The 27,586-nt window shown below is 37.3% G+C and overlaps 1 protein-coding gene across 3 annotated transcripts in view; it reads right to left on the bottom strand.

Annotated features, from left to right (window-relative positions):
* Positions 1-929: 929 nt before the first annotated feature.
* Positions 930-27,586, bottom strand: part of RFTN2 (raftlin family member 2) — a 33,167-nt gene continuing 6,510 nt past the window's right edge. Inside the window, exons 4-10 of one of the 3 annotated variants that reach the window (XM_062578679.1) lie at positions 26,185-26,296; positions 23,777-24,089; positions 20,376-20,576; positions 15,371-15,492; positions 13,807-13,910; positions 7,087-7,165; positions 930-2,393 (exon numbers count right to left, since the gene is read on the bottom strand). In XM_062578679.1, coding sequence (XP_062434663.1) covers positions 2,130-2,393; positions 7,087-7,165; positions 13,807-13,910; positions 15,371-15,492; positions 20,376-20,576; positions 23,777-24,089; positions 26,185-26,296 — 1,195 coding nt within the window. In that variant the 3' untranslated portion in view covers positions 930-2,129. Of the gene's footprint in view, positions 2,420-7,086; positions 7,166-13,806; positions 13,911-15,370; positions 15,493-20,375; positions 20,577-23,776; positions 24,090-26,184; positions 26,297-27,586 lie in introns of all 3 variants that reach the window. The other 2 variants (XM_062578678.1, XM_062578680.1) reach the window with 2 other exon arrangements.

The raw sequence follows: 27,586 nt of genomic DNA on the forward strand, positions 1-27,586 counted from the left end.
TCTTACAGCAGGCACATGCAGAACTATTTTGCCAGGCTGCCAGCAGCTTCCCTAAGAAATTCAAGCGAGAAATGGGAAGTTGCACTCTCCAGCAGTGCATAAACCAGCCAGAGCTGAACAAGGCGACAGGAAAAGCTGAAGACGTCTCCAGCTCCCGGCTGTCTTCGCAATTCTGGGAAAAGGCCTGCTGCAAGCAGTAGTGTTAGAGGTGCTCTTCCACAGTGAAAAACAAACAACGAACCTGCAAAATGTTTATAATGAAACTGGGAAGTAACTCCAAAACTGAAATTACTTCAGGCTCCCACTGTGACAACCCATTTCATGCAAGTGTAAAAGGTTTCTTTTTTTCCTGCAAAAATGAACTGAAATAGTACGAGCTGTGTACTACTTGCATTTGGTTATTATAGCAAAGATAACTTAGAAGTTACTTTTTGCTTATTCTAAGCAGCAGCTTCTGCCCGGGTTGTTGCTGCGCACCGTTGCCGTCAGTGAAATCGTATGCCGCTCACCGCAGGGGTGCTCTTTCCGAGCCCCTTACTGCTATTCCTGTCGCTGCCTTTATTTGCCCACTGCGTTCGGTGCCAGCATCTATCGATGGGGGCAGAGAGACGCCCGTGGCAGTCAGCGGAGGATCACCTCAGGGGAGGGACATTGTGATACCTGTCTGATGCGCACTCAGTACTGCAAATGCTCAGAGAAATGCTGTAAATACGTTTGTTCAGTTCTTCCCTACCTTCTCACTCTGACCAACTTAAATTCAATTATCTTGACAGTGATAAGCATTTAAATAACATGATTAGTGATTGATAATGGTGCATTTATGGTCTGTGCTTCTAACACTTCCTGAAATATACAATTTTCATTTGTAATCACCTTTATCTTCTGCACACGCATTTGTTTTCAGCTTCTCTTCTTTTGACTTTTTTTTTTTATTAAAACTTGAAATTTCCATGAGTTAATAGCAACTTCTTACAGTCAGTAACTAAGTTACAGTACTTCATGTGAAGACACCAATACTGATCTGAAAGAAATTGAATTTCTTTATGGCGTCTGCTTTTTTCCCCAGATACCATGGCAGGTCAGCCTAGACAGAAATGCAGTTATTGCAAAGTATTATTTCAAGACAGCAGCATAAAAATAATTCCTATTCATGCCTCTCCCCACAGACCTGTGTGTCAACCTCCCTTAACACAAACAGCTCCTCCCCTCTGTGATGACTGATACACAGTAGTTTCATCATTTCCTCTAAACATTCTCTCTAGAATTTAATGCAGTTGAATACACTTTATCCAGTGTGATATACATTTAGCTAAGATAATATTTTTTATATACATTAGCATATTGGTATATAATTTGCCTGCTTCTTCCCCATACATATCTTGTGTCCCTTGCTCTCAGTGCTTCTTACATAGCTTCTCGAATTACTTTTTTCATGGGATGCAAGTTATCTTTCAGAGGGTGAGTGGTTCTTAATTTCCATTCATGAGTAAATTATGAATACATCATTATATGAGCTATATGCTGGAATAGCTTTTCGCTTGGGTGAACAAGAAACATCCTGCATAGGGAAATTAAATTACAAGAGGATGGGTTTGCCCACAACCTCCCAGAGGTTTTCTCTATGTAAGGCATTACTTAAATTATTAACTCTCTAGCATAGGACCGACATTTCTTTTCCACAGGCTTTTGAATTTAGACAAGGCAAGTACACTGGAAGTTGCATTAAAACTTAAGGACAGCCAGATAGTTCATTTCTATTTTTTCAGCAATATTTACAACATCCTTTTAAAAAACACCTCAAAAATACTCAACATGCCCATTTTCATTCTCTCTTACAGAATACAAACTATCCCTGATTTTCAGCATTTGCTTCCTTGCTTGTCAAAAGCATTAACAAAGAAGTTAGCAGAGCACCCAGTCATGTAACTATTAAAGAGAGACAGAAAACCAAAGTATTTTGCAGTAGTATTATTACTATAATAGGATTAACACAAAAAAGAACACAAATACAAAATGAGTCTGGGAAAAGGCAAAGGATTATATCAATGCACTGAAGTAAAATGATAAATTTTTTCTTCTTAAAACACGTGAATTATGTACAGGTCCATCTGATGCAGTTACTTACTTTATTACATACATGTGACCTGAGTGACTCCATCTTCCTGCTCAAATTGTCCATCATCTAGTTCCCTTAACACTCCATCACTGCTGCTGAATCCTGGAAAGCCTCCATACTGGGAAGATCCCTCCTTGATCCAACATTGCTTAGGAGACAGATGAAATTCATCAGGTGGTTGTCCACTTTCTACAGGGTGAGAAGTAGCTGTGTCTAATCCAACACTTCTGCTAGAGATTTTGCCTTTTTCCTCCCCGATAGCCTGCCTTAAGGATTTCTTCTGAAATGCAAGAGAATGTTTAACTGTCAGCTTATTTAGAAAAAAAAAGCCAAAGATTAGCTGCATTTTAACATAGAGCAGCACTTCACTCTCCAGTTTAAGCTATGAACTCCTCTGGAGGAAAAAAAAAACGATGGATACCTCCTTGTTCTCTATAAAGTTAGAGGCAGGGAAGATACAAGACAGTCAAGATACAAGAACGCATACACAAATGCTAAGAAAACGCAATTACTTCAGCAACTCTCAGTACTTATGTATTAGTTGGCAGATCTAGAATGATTTAGGAGTATTAACCCACGCTAGAATCAGCTGTTTGAAGGTGGCCTTATTTCTGTGGGATACACACGTCTAGCAGCCCTGACTGACCTCTCTGCCCTATGGTGGCACAGCTCCCGCTGCTCCCGGCCCCCGGGAGCGCAGGGCAGTGGCGTGCACCGGGGCGATGCAGCGCGCCCACCTCCAGCCATGACCGCATGCACTGCACACGCTCCCTCTCCTCTGAGGCACTATCACACGCGTGTGCCACAGTGTACAACGTGCCTCGTTCGTCTGCAACCTGCACCGAAAGTCCAAGCGATCAGCGGGTGCGAATGGCCTCCCCAGACACAGTCCTGTCTAGGAGCTTCAACAAGAGCGGGATTTGTGATTAAGACATGAATTAAACTCTATGAATAAAATGAATAGAACTGGCACGGCCTGAGCTCCGGTAAGCGTGTAATCTGGCTACTTCAGAGGTCAGCTGCATTTCTCAAGTGATCTGTCCTGTGGTGAGACTTAGCTATGCTCTCACATCTTTCCAACTGTGGCCAGAAAGGCCTTCAGAGACCCCCTCTGAAAATGAGCTCTCTTTACATAGTGTTGCGGATGACCTGCAAGTTTCTCCAGAGTTGCTTATGCTGGGAAGACCCATCCATGTGCTGGATCTGTGCAGACGGGAGTCAGTGGCTCTCTTGAGCAGAAATTTTAGAGGGGTCTAAAGAGACCCTGCACAGAAAGACCTCAGGATAAACACAACCCGATGTTAGTGCTGAGACCACCTGACACACTTCTTGCCGAAGCGATGGCTACTGACGTCAACGAGTGATGCGAACAGACTGTGATTCGTGCAAATGACGGACCTGCTAGGCGAAGCTAAGGCTCCTCCGAGGCACCTGGCCTAAGAGGAAGCCCCCCAGGAAACGGTGCTGCTGGATAACCACGGCTGACGGGCCGTTTGCAGGAACGCTGCAAGCTGCAGCGACCATGAGGGACACGCTGGTGGAGCCGGCGTCCCCCACCCCGTGCTGCCGGCAGGCCGGCACAGCTACGGCCGAGCCTGATGGAGGGGGAATGGGAGAGAGAGACCTCACGGCACACACCGAGCCAAACCCCGTGGGGCTCCCCCTGCGTATCCTCGGATCCCGAGTGCCCAAGCAGCATTCGCGTACAGGCAAACACTTGAAAGAAAAAATAGACTAACAAAAACAACTTTGTACCATACTTTGGCAAGTTCTGCCTCCCTTCTATACATTTGCAAGGTTTTTCCCAAGCCCTTCTGAATCAGTAAAAACAATGGCCCTTTTGGCTAAAGGAAACGTATTTAAGGGAAGCTGTTACAAGAGACATTGGGAAACTGGACTGAGGGGAAATAGTGTTGCCTCAGGAGAAACAGAAGGAAATAAGCTTTGCCTGGATGCCAAAGAAAGAGGATAGAAAAGCTTGCTCAAAAGAAAGGAAATACAATAAAATAATCCTCAAGCACGTGCGTGGTTCTGCCTCAGAATTCCCTCCTCCTTTGAACCATTTTCTTAGCAAACTGATGGTACAAATGAGATAAATGGAAAACCCAGTAAGATAATACAGCCCTTCTAATCCAAGAGGCTTTTGAACAATTACATAAATCCTAAGCCAGACGATAGCATACCATCTCATGAAAATATACGAAGGCAGGGAAGAGCTTTGAGGACATAAAATATACTCTCCTCAGAAATGAGAGCCTGGGGGAAATCAGAGAACAAATATTAAGGGATTTCCCTTGATTCTCACTGAAGTAAAAGTTCCTTAAGAACCAGGAACTCTAATTCAACATAAGTAGTAAAAAAAAAAGTATCTAGTATTGCCATTTTCCAGGCCAGAAACCAAAGAGGTCCAACAGCTGGAAGCACCTGCAGGGCAAAGCTGTGGCCAGGGCCAGACCCAGCTGCCCTATGGCCGGGGCTGGAGGGTGATGGGCGCGTGTTGGGGGGCAGGAACCTCCACGTATTTCATGTCCTGAGCTTCAGCAGGCAGCACTTGGGAGAAGGCTGCAGCTCCGTAAGCCCCCAGCAGATCTGCACTCAAGTCTTCACGTTCTGGTTTCCTCACAGGAGGAGGAGGAGGAAAATAGCACACGCTTTAAAGTACTAATATTCCCTGTGCTTCCAGTTTCTCATTTTGTTAATTTTAAATTATCTGAAATCTAATATATTTCAGCATAAAATGCAAAGTTACTATTTTTTATTATAGCATATGCTACTGAATTATGTTGTTACTTCATAATCTTGACTGCTTTTTAAAAAGAAATACAAATATGTTTCTTAAGACTTCAGTTCAAACGATTGAAAATACACTTGAAAGTGCTTGAGAGGTTCCAAAAAATAACTCAGAAAATGAAGGAACCTTTTTTCTGGAAAAAAAAAAAAGGGTTATTTTTGAGGGTCAGATAGTTAAGTTTGAGGATGACTATATGAGGCTGTTTGTTTACTTAATTCATGTTTGTTTACTTTATTCATGTTAATGAAAGAGTCTGTAGGTTTCATCTTTCAACTCACTTGCAGGTTTCCCTCTTCTTGAGGTATCTGCGCTGCAAACACATTAAGGATACACCTAAATAGACAAACTGTGATGCAAGTTTTTATCTGGAAGTTATAATGTTTCAAATATTTAAGTATTTCTCTGTTTCAAGAATGTCCTAAATTATGGACATGAAGATTTTTTGAATAGCTTTAATGTAATTTAAGCTTCAGTGAAAAGAAATACAGTACAAATTAAATGTCATGCTCTACACTATAGGATCAAAAGAATTACATGTTTTTTCTAGAAGAAAATGTTTGTAAAGTTTTGTTAAAACTGCACAGCTCTGTTGTCAGACTGTTCAGGGATCATTTTAAATAAGCCTATTGATTAACATTTGTAGGGTAAAACTTAGTAATAAAAAATGCTTTCAGATTTCAGTAGCTTATTTTATACCTGAAATCTAGCCATTCTATGCAAAGCTAGCATGACATACTATACCAGTTAGGTATTAGTAAGAAATCTATGAATTTAAATTTTAATAAAGGCATATGCTGTTTGTAAACTCAGAGGTTTACTTTATTTTGTTAAAAAAGCAGTGAAGTAAAAAGATTAAAATTCAGGGAAAAAGCTGACATAATTGGAAAAACTGAAAGAAAATGTTACTCTGTAAACATTTCACCTCCAGCCTGAACTACCTATTTATCCCATGATAAAATGACCTCAGTGCTCTAAGATTTCCTGCTAGAGAAATAAAACATTTTCTGGTACTTGAAAGGGCACATCTAGATACTAAGTTTGTTCAGATTTTAAACACAGTAATTCTGATGCAAGCAGCTACAAATCAGCTTTCTTGTTTACAGACTTCCAATATATTAATGCTTAAGTCAAGGGTTTTCCAGTAAAACAAAGTAAAAGAATGACTGCAAAACATACAGATGGAGAAAGGGAAGAGGAGAGGTATTGTTGCTTTGTAACACTATAACATCACAAATGACAAATTTGTAAAGTTATTAATCTGATGCTGGATACAAGTGAAAATGCCCCTGGTTTTCATAGCTTCTTAAAAGACTATCATAGAAGAAGAATCTTGATTACAGAAGGGCTGAACTGCCACTGAAAAACAGAAATAATTAAAGGAAAATTCCATCATGGGATGTAGAAAGATTCAGCAAAGAAAAGTTCACCTTCCCTGGCCACAGCAACAGTTATTTACTGTAGCATGTACACAGGTGCTACTGTGACCTTGACTCTGAGCAGGATGTTGTGATTAGCAGTTGCTTAATCCTCAAAGTACCTTTACACAAACACTGCTATGGGAGATTTACTCAAAAGCAATAAGGAGCTGTTGAGGTCCAACAACTGCAGGTATTATTTTAAGTTCTGTATTTTTGTCACACACATTTCCATGTAGCAACAACTAACATTTATTCACCTGTTAACCTCCAGTATTACTGGTGCAGCTTGAGCTTTTATTCCAGTACAGCAATGAAAACAGACATTCTGGAGGTCAAAATAAAGTGTTTTTTTCCTCATATGGAACAGATGCAGGATTTGAATCAATACATTTAAGACTTTACTGAAGACCTCCAAAGAAATACTTATAGCATAGCCAATCACATCCACTGCAGAGTCAGTCATTTCTTAAAACAAAATATTTTGATTAATAGGTTTTATCATGCTTGTGCTTTTGTTCTCAAGTAAGTATGGCAAAAGCTATGTAGCTGAGAAAAAAAATTAAGAAAAGTTGCAAATCTGTCAAGAAAAGAAACCTTCAGTTCAGCCGCAAAAACCCTCTGCAAACTTGACTTCATTTTCTCATGTGAAACCCCTTTTTGACATTCTTTTTCATTAATTTTGAAGCTTATGTTGTTTCTGTACACAACCATTAGGTGCAGTACTAATTTGCTTATACCAATATCATCAACATATTACTCACCTCTGGTGTCTGGATAGCTGAATTCCACATTACAGGTCTCTGAAGAAAAACAACTTGCTTTGTGGCCAGATTTCCTTCACTGCAATTTAAAGCGTATTTTTGAATACTTTAAAGGCAGTAGCATTCGCTGTAACATGCTTATACCTTTCACAGTCAACTGCAAATTATGTGTACACAAAGATACTTACACTGTACGAGTCAGAAGAGTATAGATTATAGTATATAGAGCACGCACTGTCTCTATTCCTGCAGTACTGCAGGTAAGGTTAATGAACTCTTTTCACCCCAGGCTTTATCTTACGACACCCTTTAACATTGTCAATTATAAAAGATTTGGGTTTGACATCTTGTTTTATTTCCACAAAAGAACTAGGCAGGCCCCTGAGCCAGGCTGCAAGAGAGAAGCTGAGCTTTCTACCCAGTTCCTCCCCTCTGCTGGTGGCAATCCCTGTGGCGTGGGAACTGACAGGACAGGGATACCTGTACTTTTAATGCTCCCACTCTGGGATCAGATAGGGCATGTTAAAGAGCCAGAGCAGCCCGGATGGAGACAGCAGTCGTGTTAGCCGAAGGGAACCCCTAGACCTGGAACCGAACGCGGCTTCCTAAGCGCGGCTGCCCGGCAAGCTGCTTTGCGATCCAGCGCCACGGATCGCCCACCTCATCACCTCCACAGGCTCAGCCGCCGGGAAGAGACCGGAGGGCTGATAACCTGTTCCTCACAGGAGGAAAAAGGAATTGAAGGTATTAATACAAACAGGTTTTTCCTAACTTTTGCACTCCTGACTAGAAAATCCCAAGATTCTCCTACTAAAAATTTTTGCACTCAATCATAGCCATTGTCTAAAAATCCACTATTTAGTATAGAAACCAGTCATTTACTGCTATGTTAATTCCTAAACAGCTCTATAATCACTTGGAAAAAAGTAGAAGCATAGAGCTAGATTAAGGTGCTGCACATGAAAACAGGTATATAACAAGAATTTCTATTACTTAAATATGAGTTGGAGTTACTTAACACGAGTATAAAACAGTGAGTTTTGATAAACTCTTCTTCTCCCCCTACTCTATTTCAGGGCAGTATTCAATGAGATCTTTATGCACATTAGGGGAAAAAAAAAGACACTGAAACACTAGGGCAGAAAAATAACTATAGATTTAAGAATAAACTAAAGAAAAGTGGCAAAATAGAAACAACAATTACAGCTACTTAAACACATAGTGATTATTATGTGTGAGTTCATTTCAAGTATCTATGATTTTGCATAGTCTAGCAATGATTAAAACAGCATTATTATGCATAACATTACAGAAAGAATTACTAAAATAACATACGATCACAATTCAGTGTGGGTATGCCAGTCTTAACAACCACACGTATAAAGCTGAGGTAACTAATTCACATTTCATGCTGGGGTCAGGACAGAGGGAACGAACTGAAATCAAATGGTAGGAAGTTGCTCCAAGAAAAACCAGGGACGAAAGCCGCTCCCGTGAGATCAGGAAGAAGTGGGTAACGGAGCCACTGGAGCTCCCGCGAGCAGGCTCCCAGGCAGCGCGCAGACCAGCGCTGTCCCCAGCGTCCTCAGCAGCGACAGCGCGGCCCCTCACAGACCCCTTTCACTCCAGCTAACTCCGGTCACGGCTGCTCATCTTCCCCGGACGAGAAAAGAGAACTACCTTGAACTGCAGCCTGCGAGGGGACAGCAGGCAGGCAGGGGAACGAAGTCATTTGGCTACGGCTATCTCCATCCATATGATTACAGTTTTATCCGATGACATGGAAATCAGTAACCTTGCAATTTTATTCCTCTTGGTTAAGCCCAAGCCCACTGCCACCCTCCACTTGCACACCATAGTACCAACTGTGAAACTTCTCCTTTTAAGCCAGAGTTTCGGGCACAGGGAAGGGCCTTTGCCTTATTTTGTAACAGTGTCTGCATTCCAACAGAGAGAGAAAAAAAAAAACCAAACATTAAGCTTCATCTCGTACAAATTCTGCTAGAACAGAGAAATGACACGATGGTGAGCAGACAATAAGTAAATTAACAATTTTCTAAGTCTAACCTTATTAAAATGCTGCACACGACAAAATAGCTATGAGCTTAATTCACAAAGAACTGAACGACAGTGGGATTTCCACTGAATTTAAATTAGAAAAATGCTTAGAATAAAGCACTCTATCGCTTCCCTCATGCTCCACATTTGCTCTTTGCCTCTCAAAGTCAGGGCATTTTGAAAACTTAGATTAAGCAGTTTGTTATGATAAACTAATAACCACAAAGTCAGTATTTTTGCACTTCATTTGCTTGCTTTCTGGTGCTTGTAGACAGCCTGTCCTACCTGTTTTCAGGGACTACAGTAATCAGTGAGAGGAAACAAAGGTCACTGCAAAATAAGGCTGCTGAAGCCTTTTTCCTGGCTCCTCTCTTAAGAGGGATGAAGGGCAGTAGAGATTCTTTTGTTAAAAGCATCAGTAATTTGTTTGTCTGCTTATGCTGTATGGGCATTAAATTTGCCCTTGTATGAAGATGTGTATAGTAAGTCCTTAAAAACAGTTGCCAACTATGACTGCCAATGGCTCTGATTTCTATAAGCCTGTTTTTTATGCAAAAATATTCTGCATTTGAAGCACTTAAGGTCAGGCAAAATTCCTGAGAAATGAAGAAAAGCAGTAAGATAGCAAGTTCTTTTACCAAATCAGTTTGTATTTCTCAAAATAGTGTTTGTAGTGTTCTGGAATTGCACAGTATTTAGATTTTCAGTAATGAGCTTTGGAGAGTAAGTCACGTGATCCACGAAAAACTGAAACTTAGAAAGAATTCTAATTTTAGACCACAAACGTGTCTTAAATTCTAGAAACTTATGGTATATGTTAATAACTGCAAGGGCACTAAATTACTAGCAAAGTATTTCCTAATGTGTTATTTTTCCATCACCAGATTTAACTCCTAACATGACAACTGATGTTATCCTAGCTATAAACCTTCTGAATTTGGCATAATCCTTGTCAAATACATCTGTCAAATAAATTCTTGTCTTGAAAATATTTACCTAGTAAGTTAAAGCAGTCTATAGTGCATACAGCTCCTTAGATCATTTACTATATACTCAAAATTATGGTGGGTTCATCTTGTACTTTTTTTTTTGGTCTCAAATGCTCTTGGAACACATTCTTTAACGACTGCTGATGAAAATTTAAGTATCCAAGATATAGATGGATACAGCAATTTTTGCACATTTCTCAATACTCTGTTTTCTTTTACTCTTGGAAAAATACAATAACTGACAGGAGAAGACAGGGAAATTAAGTAAAGGAAACTTAAGTAGGTTTTACAGTGTGCTGACTGAAAACCCCCAAAATCCACAAATGCTTATTTTTCAAACAAGATTGCACAAAAAAAAGCAATGTCTGAAGAGGATGATATCTACTATCGCTCTATTCGTAAATGTAAGGATAATGTTTTTTAAAGAAATGTTCTTTATCTGATGTGATTTAGCCTATGAGGTCGGAGTTAAGGGACAAAACAGGTCTAGAGACTGCTGCCTATACCTGAAACGAGACACTGCTCTACGACACTCACTTATCATGTGGCTTGACACTCCATGCTATAAGGCATTTTATTTTTTGGAGAGGAATAGCTATAAAAAAGACAAAAAACTTTAAACAGCAACAAAAAAATCACACAGGAATAGGCTTTAGAGCATAGCATTTTTTAAACTCTCTTTCAAATTGTAATGTGGTTAAAAAAAGAAGAAAAAAAAGGAACACTGAATGCATGATAATTCTGTCACACTCCAGAACCTGTTAGCTATTCCAGGTCATATGATTGTTTTAAAAAATGTAATGTCATTGGAGAGTCACATTTTTTGTCTGCAGTAAGCAGTGAGCAAAGTGGCTAGGAACAGATCTTAGAAGATCTCAGATTAGGGAAAGTTCTGCAGTAAATTAGCAGAAGAGTAAAACAGAAAAAAAGGGAAAATATAAAGGAGAATAAAAATGATGAGCAGGCTATCCTGCTAAAATTTCTGATTCTTAAATAGAATTTTCATTATGTATATTGTACAAATTATTTTTTAAATAAATATGAAAAAAATGGATTTGCCAGAGCTTCCCAAAATGCTGTTCATTACTGACAGAACAAAACATTAATTGTGAGTGTTTTGGGTAGCATGGTCTATTGGACAGTGTTTCTGAAGCCTGTTAATATTCAGTCTGGGTTTTGAGGTCACAGTTCAAAGTCTGGGAAAGAACAGCTGTTAGGCAGCATAAAATGCCCTCCTTTATTCAGACATTTAACTTGCATTCTTAGCATCATCTACCACCACAGTAATAGCATCTTTCATATCAGACACATAGCAACCACCCAAGAATTTCTTCTCTTCTTTAAATATCAACATCAATGCCAAAAATAGTATTTTAATCAATCACTACTCAGACTGCCAGTACAGAATCACATTCTTCTTCAGAGTTTTTTAGGACTTCTTAGTACTCCCTTGTTCATGGACTTTCTTTTTTTCTTTTCTTTTCTTCTTCTTCTTCTTTTTTTTCTTTTTTTTTAAGAAATCTGATTAGATATATATGCTGGATATACTACAGACATACACACAACATGTGATTTATGCTTCTTCTAAAGGTATCTCACAAGCTATTCTAAGACAACAGTTATTAGACAACATACACAAAAACCCACCCAACCATTTAGGTCAGAAAACAAATGCTTTATATTCATCTGAATTATTTTAGCATTGCTACAAAACTAATCCAACTTCATATGTGGCCAAGATACAATTCCCTCTTACATGATCACAGCTAGTAACTGGCTGCTCATTTCATGTTTTATTTAGGAAGCAACAATACTTCAGACACTAAGTGCAACTTCATGCCATGCCTTAAGCCTTCTTAGCAGCTCAAGAAACAAGTCCTGTCTAATGAACCACTAGCACCTCCGGCAGCACTTTTTCTGCCCTCCTTTTTTCCCTACAGCACTTACCATCTAAATGCCCTGCTTTTGCTCTGCTAGTCTGAGACATACAAGAGAGCATCAGACTGCCTGTTGCATGCAGAGCCCAATACTCACAAAGTGGCTGCCCAGGACAATCTTGCCCTGGTTCTCCAAACCCTACGGGGATGGATACCATTGCAGTGTTTAGAGGATGGAAGAGTTTCAAGGATGAAACCTCTCCCTCATCCTATGACCTCAGTGCAGGCAGGCTACCGAAAACTTTTTTCTTCCCATTGTCCACTTACATCCTTCCAAGAAGCAGATCTGGATCCATAAGGCCTGTTCTCAAGCTCTAGGATTTGTCCAAAAAATTGTTTACGGAAACTAGTTGTTTATGGTAACTACCAAGCTTAGCAGTTCACATCTCCTTACAAGTCACCATGTCAAAACTAATACACTTAGACAAAGACATTTGCTTGAAGAAATTAATTCAAGGATAACTACTCTGTTTCATGTTGTAAGAACTGATTCTCTGAGGTAGGGGCTTTACAAAGTGTAAGTTCAGAATTCCATAAACTTCAGATCAAAATAAACAGAGACCCCTCAAATAGCAGATACTACAGTTTCTCTTATCTTTGATTTTTAACCAACCATTTAAAAATCAATTATAACATCCCTTCCTTCCTTCCCTTCCCCCCCAATAAAATACAGAATCAACCCCCCAAATCTATTTCCTGACCAGAAATACCACTTTCTCACATGGATGAGTTGATTTAATTATGTCAACTCACTTGAACAAAACTCCATTTTCCCCAAAGCACTTCTCTTGGAACCTTCCATTCACATCCTTTTTATGCTATCTTGATTTAATACAGTGAGGTCTGGATCCAAACACTACTAAAGTCACTCAGTGTCTTTTCTTTGTCTTTAATGAGGCCTAAGTCATGCCTCAGTACACTTGTTTGCTTTTAAATTTTGGCAATCTTAATCTGATGGGAGCAGAATTTAAAAAACTGTGTAAACTTAATCTAGCGATGCATTTGTGCTTTCTTAAATTGGTACTGTAAAGAAAAGCATGGTGCTTTTTTTCTTTTCCAATAAATAAAGTGAAAGTTTGGAACATTATATGGGATTTAGGCCTGTTAAAATCAGCTCTTCCTATATACATGGATCTCCCACAGACATCTAAAGGAATATCACAATGAGAAAATAATAGAACTGAAATCCAATAGTTTGCTACTGTATTTAAGATGAAACATAACGTCTACATTAAAGAAGAAACAGCTCAATAACTTGCTGGATTAGCACATTCTCCTCCCTCACTTGCAGTAAGTAGTGCATGACTGTCTTGTGACAACATTGTTTTTTCCCATAGTCTTAAAACAATCACTCACCAAGGTACTTTAGTGAAACATTTCAACATTTGTTTAAATTTGAAGCATACGAGTAATCCCACTGCTAGCCCATTACTGGGGATTCTAACTGTGCTAAGAAGTCTCCTAGATTAAATATTTCTCATGTTTGGATATACACAACGTATATTAAATTGAGAATCACTGGTCTAGTTTGAAACTCACTGAAGTCAATTGTCCTAAATCAATATGTCATAAAACCCCCTCCAGCATAAACCTAATTACGCCTCAAGTTTTATATGCAGCTAACGTTATTAACATTTTTCCTTTTACATTTCAGTACAAAAACAGTCACTTGGTAATTCTCCGAGATGTATAACGTAGAGCATATGCAAAAATGCTATATTCTGCTGCTTGGGTACCTGTCATGTCGTACAATAGGTGTAGGCAGGACACAGGTCAGAAGCCATCCAAACTCAGCCAGCGTGTGCAGTAGTGGTCCATAATCTGTTTTAATTTCACATCCCTACATTAATAATTATAAAAAGTAGTAAAGACACTCTGTGCAGGTTCTATTTACATTTCTACACATAACAAACTATTCTTCTCATTTCTTATTTACAAATAACGTAACAACCCTTTGAGATTTTGTCCCATTGTATTGTCGGATATAAAGAGAGAGACTATTTCAAAGTGTTTTCAATTTGAAAAGTTAAAGACTACAGAAGATTAGAAAAAACAGGCAGTGCATAAAAACTTCAGATATGAGCCTTGATTCAGCAAAACTTTCAAAGCACACATCTCACTTGCCAAATTTGTTCATGTTGCTGAATTAACGCCTTAAAACTTTTTCAGTTTAACTGTAGAACAGATTTCTCAACTGTGTATTTAGTTTTTTTACTTGACAATCGAACAACAAACATTCCACCTAGCTATTGACAGAAATCTTAAAATTTTCTGAAGTAATATAAAATCTAAAAATGAGCAAGAATATATGCATCTAAAAATATATTATTTTTGAATCCTGAGAATCCAAAAAGCCATACAGATAAAAAAAAAAAAAAAAAAAAAAAAAAAAAAAAAACTCTGAAAAAGCCAATTCATGTGAAGTCCAGGTCCTCATGATCAGTTTTATCACACAATTCCCACTTTTTTCAAAGTGGATATTATCACATATGCACATTCCCTGAAGGCAGACAAAAAGCTTTTGACATAGGCAATAGAGATCTTTCAGGAAGGGAATGACATTTTCTTCTGTGTGTATTGCTCTGAAATTTTACACCAATAATGTGCAACTGCATTCTACATCAATTATTCAAGATCAAGTTCTGTACAATAATAAATAAACAAAGCAAGATGGCCTCAGAGAGAAACAGTCCTTAGTACACATCATCAGTGATGATCGCAAAGTAAAATATTTTTAAAGACTGTATATTTTTAGTCAAATTTAGAGCTATGCTTTAATAAAGCAAATCCATTGACCTCAGTGGATTTTACCTTTTTATGCCAGGACTAAGTTTTGTGCAGTTTCTATTCATGTAGTAAATGTATTCACCACTGAATATTTTATATAAATCCTTAATATAATCCAGCAGTGATTACTTGTAGATGTCACTCATTCACACCAATAATCTTATAATATTAAAATATTAAAGAACATTAAAATAATTTTATATGATGGTACTAGGTAGCCCAATGTGACTTCATTAGAGTATTTTTTTTGTTTCACATTGAAACTAAAATTTTACTAAGAACGTGCATCAGAGTTACATGTAATTCATTCACTATCACTTTCTACTTGTTTAACTTCCAGTTGCTATTTTCCTCCCCCTTTTATTTAGGGAACACTTCAGCACTAGTTTAGTTTATCCAGGTGGCTTCAAGAAACCATCCTTAATGTTTATCAACATTCATACAAAGATTCTAACAAAGAAACAAAGAAAATTAGAAGTAGAAAATTACATTTCTAAGTAATCACCAATTTACCTCGATGACTGTCCACTGTTCAACAACTATTGCATCATTTCCTTTCCTGTTAGAACCTGGAACTCCAGAACCTTCTTCTTCATAGATAAATAATCCTTCTAAAGATTTGGGCAAGTAGTCCCCTGTGAAAATAAAGATGAATGTAAGCTGAAATAAAATTTTAAGTCCCTATCTTACAGTTATTTATGCATGAGCTTACATTTTCTTATTGGAAAGTCCTCTGAACTAAAATGACCTGAGACATCAAATCACTCAGATTCATAGTGCCTTTTTCCCAAAGTCTTTTTTTCCCTAAAGGAATTGAGCTATAAACCCAATATAGGCTTCATTTTCTCAAAAGCATTAGCCACTTCCATGTTTAAGTCTGAATTCAGGTCTCTTATATTCAACACATCCCCTGCAGCATGCTAAAGCTCTTTACTCAGCTTCAGTGTGGTATGCCTGACAATAAATGTGGCTTTTGGTGCAGTGGGAGAGCGCTGCAAGATAAATGAAGCACAAAGTGCAAAGCCTCGCTGCAGTTACTTAAATAATACATAAAAGACCACAGGAAGAGCCTGAAACCAAAGTAATTGTAAGAAGATTCCTGATGGGAAGGAAGTTCCAGAGCACACCTCCCTGGCTTACTTCTCATGAAAGTTTGACAATATCCACTTGGCCCAAACTAAAGCTGTGCATCACGTGCTGGTTCATTTTCTGGTTTTGCATCTCCTAAGAGCCACCCTGGAAGCCTTTTGTGCAGCTGTACCTCAACAGCTGACTATCTTGAAAACTAAAAAGAAAAAATTAAACTAAATTTAACCAGAAAAACTAAGTAATCCGCAGAATATCAGATTTAAATCTTCTCTAACATGCCACATATGTACAGAGAAGACTATTTTTGCCACAGTTTCAGGTGAAGGGGATAAAGTTTTTTGTTTTTTTTTAAAAAAGGCAAGCAGATAAACAAAACCTTTGGAGCGCCACTAGTCTGATACAAGAATTTGACCAGATAGTCACAGAAATTCCCTAATTAAAGCAGGAGTTCAATTTTTTTTTAACATCTGTTTGCTAGTATGAAATATATCACGCATTTATTTATATTATTTTTCACGTTAATTCATATTATTTTTACTATATTACATACAGCAGATTTATGTAATTTGAGTTACGATTATTTAAATACTTACGTGTATATATCTTTTCTGCATATTTACAGAGATATTGGACATGTTATTTTATTTTTAGAATATACACAAACATAACCTGATTGCATTTTTGACGGGAAACTGAGGTTCCTTCTATCACGGAAGAAGCTTTTAGAGCACAAAGCCAGCTTATTACCAGATCTCCTTACCAATTTCTCATATATGGAACTGAATATATGGCTTCAGGTACAAACACATGAATATCTCTAAAAACTCCCTGAAAATTTATGAATGCTTAATGTTACTAATTCATGGACTTCAAACTTTCCTCACTGTGCAGGCAGACACTTAAAATGCGCAGTCAACCTATAAAAGGTTTGAATATTTCTTTTCTGTCATTCAAACATGATTGAGTAACTCTGAATTTTAAATACTTATTGAAATAGGGCACCTCCACTCAGTGGTATTTTGAGAAAAAATGTTTTTTTCATAAAGTATATCATGTCAAAATCACCTCTCGAAAAAAATTACTAAAGTTACATGTGATATTAACTTCTTCATCTAATCATTCTGTTGAGGACAATGCTTTAGCCTTGTTGATGCTCCAATCAAGAAAATTGTGCTGCATTTCTATAGCTGCTTGACCTGAAAAAATTATCTTTATTTATATTAAAGCACCAGCTAAAATTTGCTAGTTTCACTAAAACGTATAAAAGGACAATTGCTGCTATAGACAGTTCACAGTGTAAAAGAAAACAAACAGAATTGAGGTGATGATTGGAAATGCGTGTGCACACACAAGTAGTATAATGACAGTAATGAGTGCAAATCCTTAAATACTTTTTCTCTCCTAGATGGCAAATCTTTAGCTGGCTGTAGAACTCCTCAACATTCATCTCCTGAATAAACATTTTAGCTTAAGAAGAACTCAGTAGCTAAATTAATTTCTTACATGGGCTACAGACCCTTGATCAGCTGCAGAATTCCAATCACATACGAGGTTGTGCCTTCAAATATATCTATTTCAATCCAGCAGCGTCACACCCAGGACTCTGAAATACATACCTGTCACGTGGGGCAGAACCAGAAGCACCAACTGCTGGGAGAAGGCAGCACAAAATCTCTAATAAGTCATACTCTGGGCATTAAAGATGGGCTAGTTCCTCATACAGAAAAAAGCAGTCAGCTCCAGGGAACGACAAACCTGTTGCTGGACAGCAGCTGCAGAGATTAATTTCAACAGCTGCTGGAAACAATCCTCTGGGAATTGTAAGATAGCTCCAGAGAGTTATTTTCTAGCTCTAAAAAAACCATATTGAAAACTAAGGGTCTGATTTCTCACCTATCCTCCCCCAAAGGAGTCTGTCTTCTCCTAGGGACTCCAACAGATAGGAATTAAAATTTCAGAGCAAACAAGACGGCCAATACAAACAGTAGCGTTAGACTGTTTACATGCACAAAAGATGCCATTTCAGAGGAAACAGCTGACAAAATCAACCTGATGTAAATATAGTTATGCTGATGCACTTAAGAGTTTCTCCATATATTCTGACAATCACTAAATTTACTTTGCAAGAGTTACAGAAACATAACAATTCACACTCAAAGCTAAATTACTGAAAAAAAACCCAAAACTCAAGAACGCTCTTTATTTCTAAGATTTAATTTAAAGCAACCATATTATTTAACTTTCAAAAATTTGTATTTTAATTTCAAATCCCCATCAACCCAAGCCTTGCAGAGGGTATACAGAATACAAATTGTTATTTTTAATCAGAACATGGACGAAAAGCCATATTTAATACAGAGTATCTTAATTAGAAATGGATTGATGCGTATGAAGGAATGTACAGTATAAAAGTAACACAGTAAAAAGAAGAAAAAGAGCCTTCACAATTATGCCATCTGAAGAACTTCATAAATACTTGGGTTTTACTGCTTTTAAAATAGTGTGTATGATTGACTAGTAACTCTAGTATCCTTCTGTTTTCAAATCAGAAAGCCAGATCTCTCCCCCAAGCATATGTATCTACTGAAAGAGTTTGTCCTGGAGTGATTAGGACCACAAAGGCAGATACACTGCAAAAGCACCAGAAGAGTCCTTTGCCTTCTCTCGAATGTAAACTACGAGGCAACTATGTTGAGCAACTAAACACATTTCATTAGCAAATGTAAAAATATATAAAACCCAAACAATTGTATTTCTAGCTTTATTGTGTAATTCATGTTGCAACAACAAAACAACAACCAGGTGTAAAATGACTCATGAAAGCCATTTTAATACATTTTTGTTAAGTAAATTAATGCACTTGTTAATCAGTCTGAGTTCTTCCATATGTTGTTTGTTAAGGTCTGTGAAAATTTGCAACGAACTTTTAACAAGACAGTTTTTCTCCACAGCAGTTCTGTATTTTATTTACTTACACTGGACTGCCCTAAGCAATTCTGAAGGAATACCAACAATCTAGAACCCAGTATGAGCGAGGCTAAAACAAATTTAGCCAAAGACAAAATATGATATTTCATACAGTGAAATATAAACTCTAAATTTGGTATGAAATATCTATTATAATAATTAATAAATTTGAGAAAGATTAATTACGTCAAACTCTCCTAGCCTGTTCACCTTTACTGTTCGCCTGTTCAACATTACAGTATTAAAATTACCATTTTCTTCATGTTAATTTCAAATGATTGGACAATAGTTTTTTGCACCTCTTCTAATTTCTGCTGTTTGGACAAATTCAGTTCAAACTCAGGTACATTTCTTAATTATACATACTTGAGCGACAACAGTATTTTAGAGTTCAAAGAGCTTCAGCTGATGAACATCATCTCCCGTCACAGGACGTGCTGAATGTTGCTAGCAGCAGTACCACAAAGCCTGGCAGATCTGCCAAAGCACTGCATTTTGCACTCAGCAGGGTGCACAGTGATGGGTTTGGGCCAGTAATGGTACTAGTGGGGCTTATCTGTGTTCATTGGGATGGTGAAGGTTAGCAATGGTGAAAGAGCAAGAAGAGTCTCTCCAAAGGGAAACAGAGACTGAGCTGATACTGTCATAATGCACAAGGATATTTGAAAAGCCACAAGAAAATCCAGTGCTCTAAAGCTCTATCATCACAGCAATTTGAGCGAGTACTAAAAGAGCAGGTAGATCCTTGCAGAAGAGCCAAAGAAACAGGAGACACCATGGGAGATCCTTCTCCCAGCTACATGAAAAGATCTTGGAGGACAAGCACAGAAGCAAATCTCTCTACTCAATGCACATGTTCAGATCTGTCCAGAACAAACTACATAAGGATGCTAGATAAAAATCAATAGTAAATAGTAATTTTTTAAAGCAATTTGGGGTTTTGGAAAGAATTCTTAAGCCCAACGAAGAACTGAAGAAACTAGGAATTGTGGAAAGGCTTCCTTTGACTTAAGGAAGCACAGCAAGAACTGAAGATGCTTTTTTGTCTCATTAGAAATACTGAGTGAAGTGCAAGACTGCACCTTGAGTGAGTAGCAGCACAATATAAACACCAGGAAAAAAAATATATCTAAATATTTCTTCCCAATGTTTTCATTTTAAATAAATAAAACAAGAAAAAGACCATGAGAACAAAAGTTTTATTCCATTATAATGCTACTCTGCTTTTCTATTTCAGAAATCCTGAATTTGATAAAAAAAAAATAGATATTTCAATTATTTGAAGCTATAGCTATCCAGAAAACACTTTATCAGGTATTAGATTCTACAAATTTACAATACTACCTGAACATGTTTATATTTTGCTCTTCATCTTAAGCAGCAAAACATAGTTTTCTTATGCAAAATAAGTAGACCTGTATAAATAAGCACAAGCCTCAAAATACTCAGAAATAATACTTACCTTTAGAAGCTTCCCATTGCACAAAAGAGTCAATTAAGGACAATCCTTGTTTATAATAAAATGTAGTTAGTTCCAGCCAGTCCGCTTCAAGTGTGCTAACAACTGGTCCCTTTCTTGTTACTTTCATAGACAAATTGCCCTCATGATAGGTCCAGCAAGTAGAATCATCATCAAAAACATTGAAGACTGTATAGAGCTTATCTAAGAGAAAAAGAAAAAAAAAAAAGAAAAATGAAGCTCCAGAAGACAGTGATTAAAAATATTTAGTCTTTTTATTATTCTCTACTTCAGTCTAGTGTCCTAATGCTAAAAAAACAGTACCAAGAATTATTTCCTGATACAGCTTTACTGTTGGAGTCCCTCACCCACTCAAGAAGGTGGTGGTGGTGGGGCATGCTTGGGAATGTAAGAACAATTTGAACGTATTCCTGTTGGGTTGTCATTGGACCTCTAGGCGGGGGGGTTTATGTACTGGAAATATAGCAGAAGCATGAGAAAATGCAGAGAACAAACTTCATCTCTGTTACACACGCAACTTCTGACTACAAATACACAAAACTAACTGAAGATTAAAGACAATTTTCTAAATTTTTAAACATTAGGAATGTTTTGTATAGCAATCATTTGTACCCATCTTCTTCTGAAGATGGCCTAACCATCAGCTTAACTAGCTGCCTATTGGGGTTTTCCACAGAGTAACTGATGAATGGGGGGTGAAAGGGGAGGGAGTGGAAGATAAACAACAAAATGTGCACAACTTCAAATGTTTTCTATGCCTAGGTATTACTACAGTTGTTACAAAAACAGAGTCACAAACAAACTTTCATCAAAAGAACTAAATTTCACAAATCCACAGTATTTCAGGAAAACCCTGATTAGTTAAAATTTTAGCTAAAAGTACACACTCTAAAAAAAGAACATTATACAGATACACTCATATATATGTCTGCTGCTGTTTTGGGGAAGTAAGATAAAAGTAATCGTAATAAAAAGGTCCTGAAATTATGTCCAATATTTCCATTTCCGAGCAGCCTGAATCAGCATCAAGCTCTAGAAAGCAGAAGTACGCACATGGCCAAAATAGAGGAACTTGGTTTAGATGATGCCAGCAGGGAGGCTAGTCCCGCTGGGCTCCACGAACAGAGGGAGATTTCCAAAGGGTAATTTTCCACCGTAAGCAGTGTGAACTGATCTCTGAAGTACCTCTACTTGTTATGAGTGGTCTAGGGTGGTGGCACTTCTGCCAGTGACATCAGATGCCTGGAACGAGGCACACTGAATTCAGGACAAAATTTTGAGCTCTAGTGACAAGAGATGCCTTTCCTTTCTTAATATATTTTTATTGTGTCACCTCCATAGATGGCTATATTAGCATAAGTGTGCTTATCCTGGTACAGTTGATTTCCCCTCCTATGTACTGCAGCAAGCCTGTTTCTGTAAGCACATTTACAAAGGAGTGAGAGGATACAACCCTAACACTGCACCAGAGTACAACGAAACCTGTAAGTTCTGCTTATTTAGTTATACTTTTAAAAATATTGCTAGTGGAGACAAATTTCTGATAAACATAACCAATCAAAACTCACAGGTTATCATTCCCCAAATCTGGCACTCAGACACACAATTTTTCTACCTTCTGAGTGCAGACTGAGATGAACATGGCATACTGAAGCGGCAGTATATACCTGCATGCATGTAACACTGTTTCTTTAAAAATTCACACCAGCATTTTTTAAAAAATGATGATTGCAGAAAACATTTGCAAAGCAAAGGGGGTAAATTTTCAGAAGTTGTCTTACAAACCCCCGTAATTTGAGTGAGTACTTGACTAGTAGCAGAGCAGACAGGCACATTCCTGCCAAAACTTTCTGAAGAATTTCCTGACAACTCTGCCTTTAGAAAACGCACAGGTTGATAATCCACCCAGTTACACCAACAGGCCTGATCAAAGCTCTGTTCAGAACCTGCTCTGAGCTTCAGAATCAAAAGTTTTCCACTTTTTAATTACAAGATTTACATTCTGCTATATATGAAAACCCCACTATTTCAAGCTGTAAGGAAAGAGTTAAGCTTTAATAGATCACGCCACAAAGGCTCAGCATGTTGTAGGAGAACTGCTTTAATTCAAGTGTTAGAAATAAGAGGGACATTGATTATCTCAGTGCCTAGAGTCATTATCCTGGCAGTCCACAAACTAGAGAGGGTGCTTAACTCTTAACAGGGATGTGAAAAGGTTGCTTTTGAGAGCAATTAAAACCCGGATGGCACATCAGGGAAGAACCTATTTTGTCAAAATGTAATCTCAATACCTTCCCCTCACAATCAGGGAGGAAAGTCACTCAGGGAGGAGGAAAAAAGAAAAGAAAAAGAGTGCACAGAGGAAATTAAAAGATTCAAATAAAATAATTCAAGAACTTACTCTCTTTCCCAGGAAAGGGCTTATCTTCATGAGGGAAACTAACAAACATGAGAGTAAAATCCCAGTACAGACCAGACAGTTTGTTGATTCGATGTGAATTATGAGATCAAGGTAAACTCTAGTCCTTCCCGTAATCTTTTCCTCCACTTACGTGGAAATACCATTCTGCCTTGTTTTCAATATAGTGCTATTTAGCATTAGTTCGCATGCATTAGATTACTTAAATCAAGTTCTCACCTATTTTCCCAGCAAAAGAGAAGGCCTTAATGCTTTAGTGTCAGAAGATGTTGTTTTAGACAGCATCTTGCCCAGACTACACTATATAGTTTATATAGTCTTCTACAACTAGGTTTTCTACTAGTTTTTCTTCTCCTTAAACAACTTTTTAAGGCTTAATATTCTCCAATGCAAATTCACTTTGTAACAAAGTTGAGGAGAAGCATGAAGTAGCACTAAACCTAAGGGGATTCCTTTGTTGTGAGTTTTAAAATAGGCAAGAGAACTGTGATCATTATAGCACCATCTTGCAAACACATTCGAAGTTTGTGGTCGAATACTAAGAGTAGGTAAAAACTAACACATATGGGAAAAAAGTTTTAGAACAGGCACATCGTTCTAAGACGAAACTTTCTTCCAGCCACATATTTGTTGTTTACATATCAAGTACCAGATTTAAAATGAAAATTTTACACATTTTATAAACTACAACTTTAACAGTACATTTAAAATAGTCTGTATGAAAATATCATTTTTACATATTACCACAGTGCACATATACATAGTGCAGAACGTAAGTATTTCTTTTGGCTCCTTCTTGGAAATGTTTTCTGAAATAAGCATACATTTAAGCAAGCAGTGTCTTCCAAAGCTAGTATTTGATAAAATATGCTGTTCTATTATTTTTCCAATGCTTTTTTTTAAGCCAAAAAAGATAACTCTATAAAATATCTTATTTCTGCAATAAATAAATAGTATTTACTACCATCTCCTTTTCGTGGTTTAACAGGGCTGCCTTCTTTTCCAAACTGGACATCTGTATCCGGTGACAGCCTGCTTTCTGCTTGCATTTCCTCCTCTATCCCACTCTCAGATGACTGACCACTCAGTGTCCCCTCACTCCAGCTCTTGTAGTTTTCGTCAGAATTTTTTCTTCTGTGTTCCCTGTTTCTCCTGCCTAGCGTTGATTCCAACTCTGCATTTCCATCGGTGTTTGTTCCATTACAGGTTTTAGGTTGAGGTAAATGTTGCGTTATAAATCCCACAAACTTCTTTCCTCTTTTAGCGGCTTCATTAACCTGCATTTACCACAGAAAGTTAACTGGTAAGTGATTTTAAGACAGTGAATAACTTTTTTTTTTTTTTTTTTAAAAAAACATCTCTACATATGTTTTATTAGATTGCTGACTTTCAAGAAAATATAAGGATGCAATCTTTTGTGTTATAATAAAGTAGTTTGTAGGTTGCCCATGTTTTAAAGCAAATAGAAGCCTGCCAGAGTGCCTTTGTGCTCAGGTCAAGGAAGGTGGCAAGTACTGATACTAACTTAAGCATATACAAAATTCTTCATTTAGAACAAAACCAAAGTATTTTACTTGCTGTGTCTTAGTGATAAGTAAGATACTGACACAATAAATAGTATTGATCCTCTAAATGTATGTGGTACTAATTGTACTAAAATTACTAACCACAAATACTACAGAAATACCTGTTGTTTATCTTGTGTTAAGATTTATCATTCCCTGGTTCCTCTATGGGCTACTTAGCCTCACTATTATTTTCTAACGTCCCGCTCCTCCCTGCCACTGTAAGGCGCAGGGGGAAGCAGATGAAAATCCTCTTTACTCTTTTCCAGCCAACAGTGTTTCTCTTCTCACTGAGGTGTTGAAATACAACTTTAGAGTATGTGCCAGCTGTGGGATACGGCTGGTTTTTTTGCTGGGATAAGCTGTAGCCTAGGAAGGCGATCCCACCGACATCCTGTGCTACCAAATCCACTGAGCAATGAAGTCTTCGCAGCGAGATACACAAATCCCGATCTAGAAAAGAGTTAGGGGAGAGAGGGAAGGCTCTCTACCCGACTTAACCCATATGAACTACTCAGTTGACAGATTTGGTAACACTCAAACAACTGACGGTGCTACCATGCGTTTTTTAGTATCATGAAAGACTGAAGTGTTATTGTTTATCACCATTACCGATGCATAGGAATGATTTTACAATTGCCCAAAATTCAGCCATTATTTTGACTGCACAGAGCAGCTGTTTTTCTAAGACAACCAAAAAAATTTTAAACATGACAAGCAGCATGTGGAAAAAGAGGTAATATGATGTTTTTCAGGTTTTGTTGTTTGTTTTTTGTTTTTTTTTCCTAGTGTCAAAGTCTTGCAGGCTCAGGAGGTCTTTCAAAAACAATAAGGTTACACTGGATTACTGACTCAGTCTTTTTAAAACACTGGGAGCATTTTAAACTCAAATTATTTTCATGTAGTTCTTACATTCCAGATTTCCTTGGAAGACTGAATCACTGCTAATTTCAACCACATTTTTGCTTTAAATATTTGTCTGGTCCCACTATACAGACAACCTGGCAATGCACATACGGTATAAATGTGTATTGGAGTCCAATTTTAAATCTGAAACACCTGAAACACAATTTCAAAACAAGCCATTTAAAAACTTTAAGCATCTCTCTGATAATTTCAAAGATCATTAAATATTTCCAATATACTTTTTCCTCAACTTCTTTCTTTAGCAACTAATGTAAAGATATCACTAACTCTTGTAATAACAATAATTTCCTGTTTCGGTAAGTCTTCAATTTTACAGAGGAAGTGAAACACAAAAGAACCAGAACAACAGCTTGCATTGTAAAGTAAGTTTAGTTTTCTTCAACTATACAATATTTTCAAAAGAAGTGCAAAGTACTAAAACTACTGTGTATTTTGTATTTTTGTTGTAATTAAAAAAATGAAAAAACCTACTTTCTTAAAAATTTCGTTATGAATACCTTGCTTAACACAGAACAACACAAAACTTCAAAAAAAAATGCTTGTACAATAGTTTTTTCTAGAATTAATATTTTAAAATCTTTAAAGATTGATTCAAAGTTTAGGCTTGATTCTACTTCCAGTAACATAAATGTGCAGTCCCCCAAAACTTTACAGAACACAGGACTAAATCCTAAATTAGAAAAAGCATTTAAAGAAGAAAAACAACTCTTTTCACATTAAGAAAAGAACTGGTAGATTATATAAAGCACAAATAAAGTTAAAATTCTAAACTAGAAGAAAAAACCCACTCATATTCAAGCCCCTCAATCATTAAATATAAATTACATCTATGTTAGAAATAAAAATCCTGTGAGAAGTTTGGGTAAAAACACTCCAATACCTTTTCTAACAGTTCTTTCACTGCCTCATTTGTCAGTGTTTCATACATTAAAGGACATTCCTCAATCACCAGCCTGGGGTGCCTTTGTCCTCTGGGTGCTGTATGCTTCTGGCTAGAACACAGAAAGAAAGCAGTCTTTGTCAGTAGTTTGCTGCTAACTTGTACAAATGCTTGCATGTGGAATTCTTTCCTTTTCTTTTGGAATAAAGATTATGAATGAAATCTGGCAATACTTTTTCATACTTCTGCTTAAAACTCCGTGAGCATTTTTTGGTGTTTTGTTTCATCTAGTTTCTTACATGAAGCAAGGTACTGCGTACTACAGTGTCAGGATAAGAATATAAATATTTAATACATATTTCACTTGAAGGCTGCTCATGGCATTTCCTGGAAATTGAACTGAACAGGAAAAAAAACCTCCAAACTTTTTTTTTTTTTTTTTTTTTTTTAAAAAAGAGTCTTGCTTTCATAGCAAATAAATCTAAAACATCTATCTCTAATAATGGAAAAAATACAGATGTGAGCTATAAATGTAGTACGCACAAAACAGAACAGGTTTTGTAGGAAAAAAATACTAAGAAAAGAAATGGTACTTTCACAAGTGTTAATAGGCCGCCGTTTAGTTTTGAAATTTGAGCACAGTCACAACTATTTTATGAAATAGCAGTGTAGGCAAATACTAGAAATACAATGCAATAATAATCACTTTTGGTGAGTTTTGGTGTTTGAGTCACTCATAGGTTTCAGAATCCTAAATGCTTTCAGTCCCAGTTAATGTTCAAGAACATTATGAATCATTTTGGCTAAGGCCAGTACCATTGTTACCTGGACAACAACATTTGGTGTACATCTACAACAGAAGGGTATTTTCTTCAGTGTTTTTTCACGCAAACTTTTGCCTTAAAATGAAACATCAGTGAAAGTTGTTAAAGGTCACTTTCCAAATAGCAGCTGGAGAACTCTGAGGTACATTTGTCTACAGGAAAACCACATAGATACATATGACATCTGCATAGGAAATTGGGAACTTGTATCCAGAAGTTGAATTTGGATGGTGCAGGTTTTTGTCCTTCTCTTATTCAAGGGCATAAAGGTTCAAATCACAAACTCGTAAGCATACGGCAGCTACAAGAATAAACTGAATTGTGGAAGTTGTGCGTTGCAACGTCAGCTCGAGAGCAATATTCTGCCTTGCTTCTCTGAGCATTTGTCCACGTGAACAACATTCACCTGGTTGCAGATGAATTTTATGAAAGTCAGTTGTATGAGCTCTCATTAACAAATGACATCAAATGCCATGGACAATGCTTGTTTAAGTAAGGCATCTGACCGAGAAATTCTCTGAAGTGAACCATGTTTTATAGAAGTACTAGCAGAGCTGCGAGGGGCACCGTCAGATTCG

Source organism: Rhea pennata, chromosome 6 (assembly GCF_028389875.1).
Source record: "Rhea pennata isolate bPtePen1 chromosome 6, bPtePen1.pri, whole genome shotgun sequence".
NCBI classification, from domain to species: domain Eukaryota; kingdom Metazoa; phylum Chordata; class Aves; order Rheiformes; family Rheidae; genus Rhea; species Rhea pennata.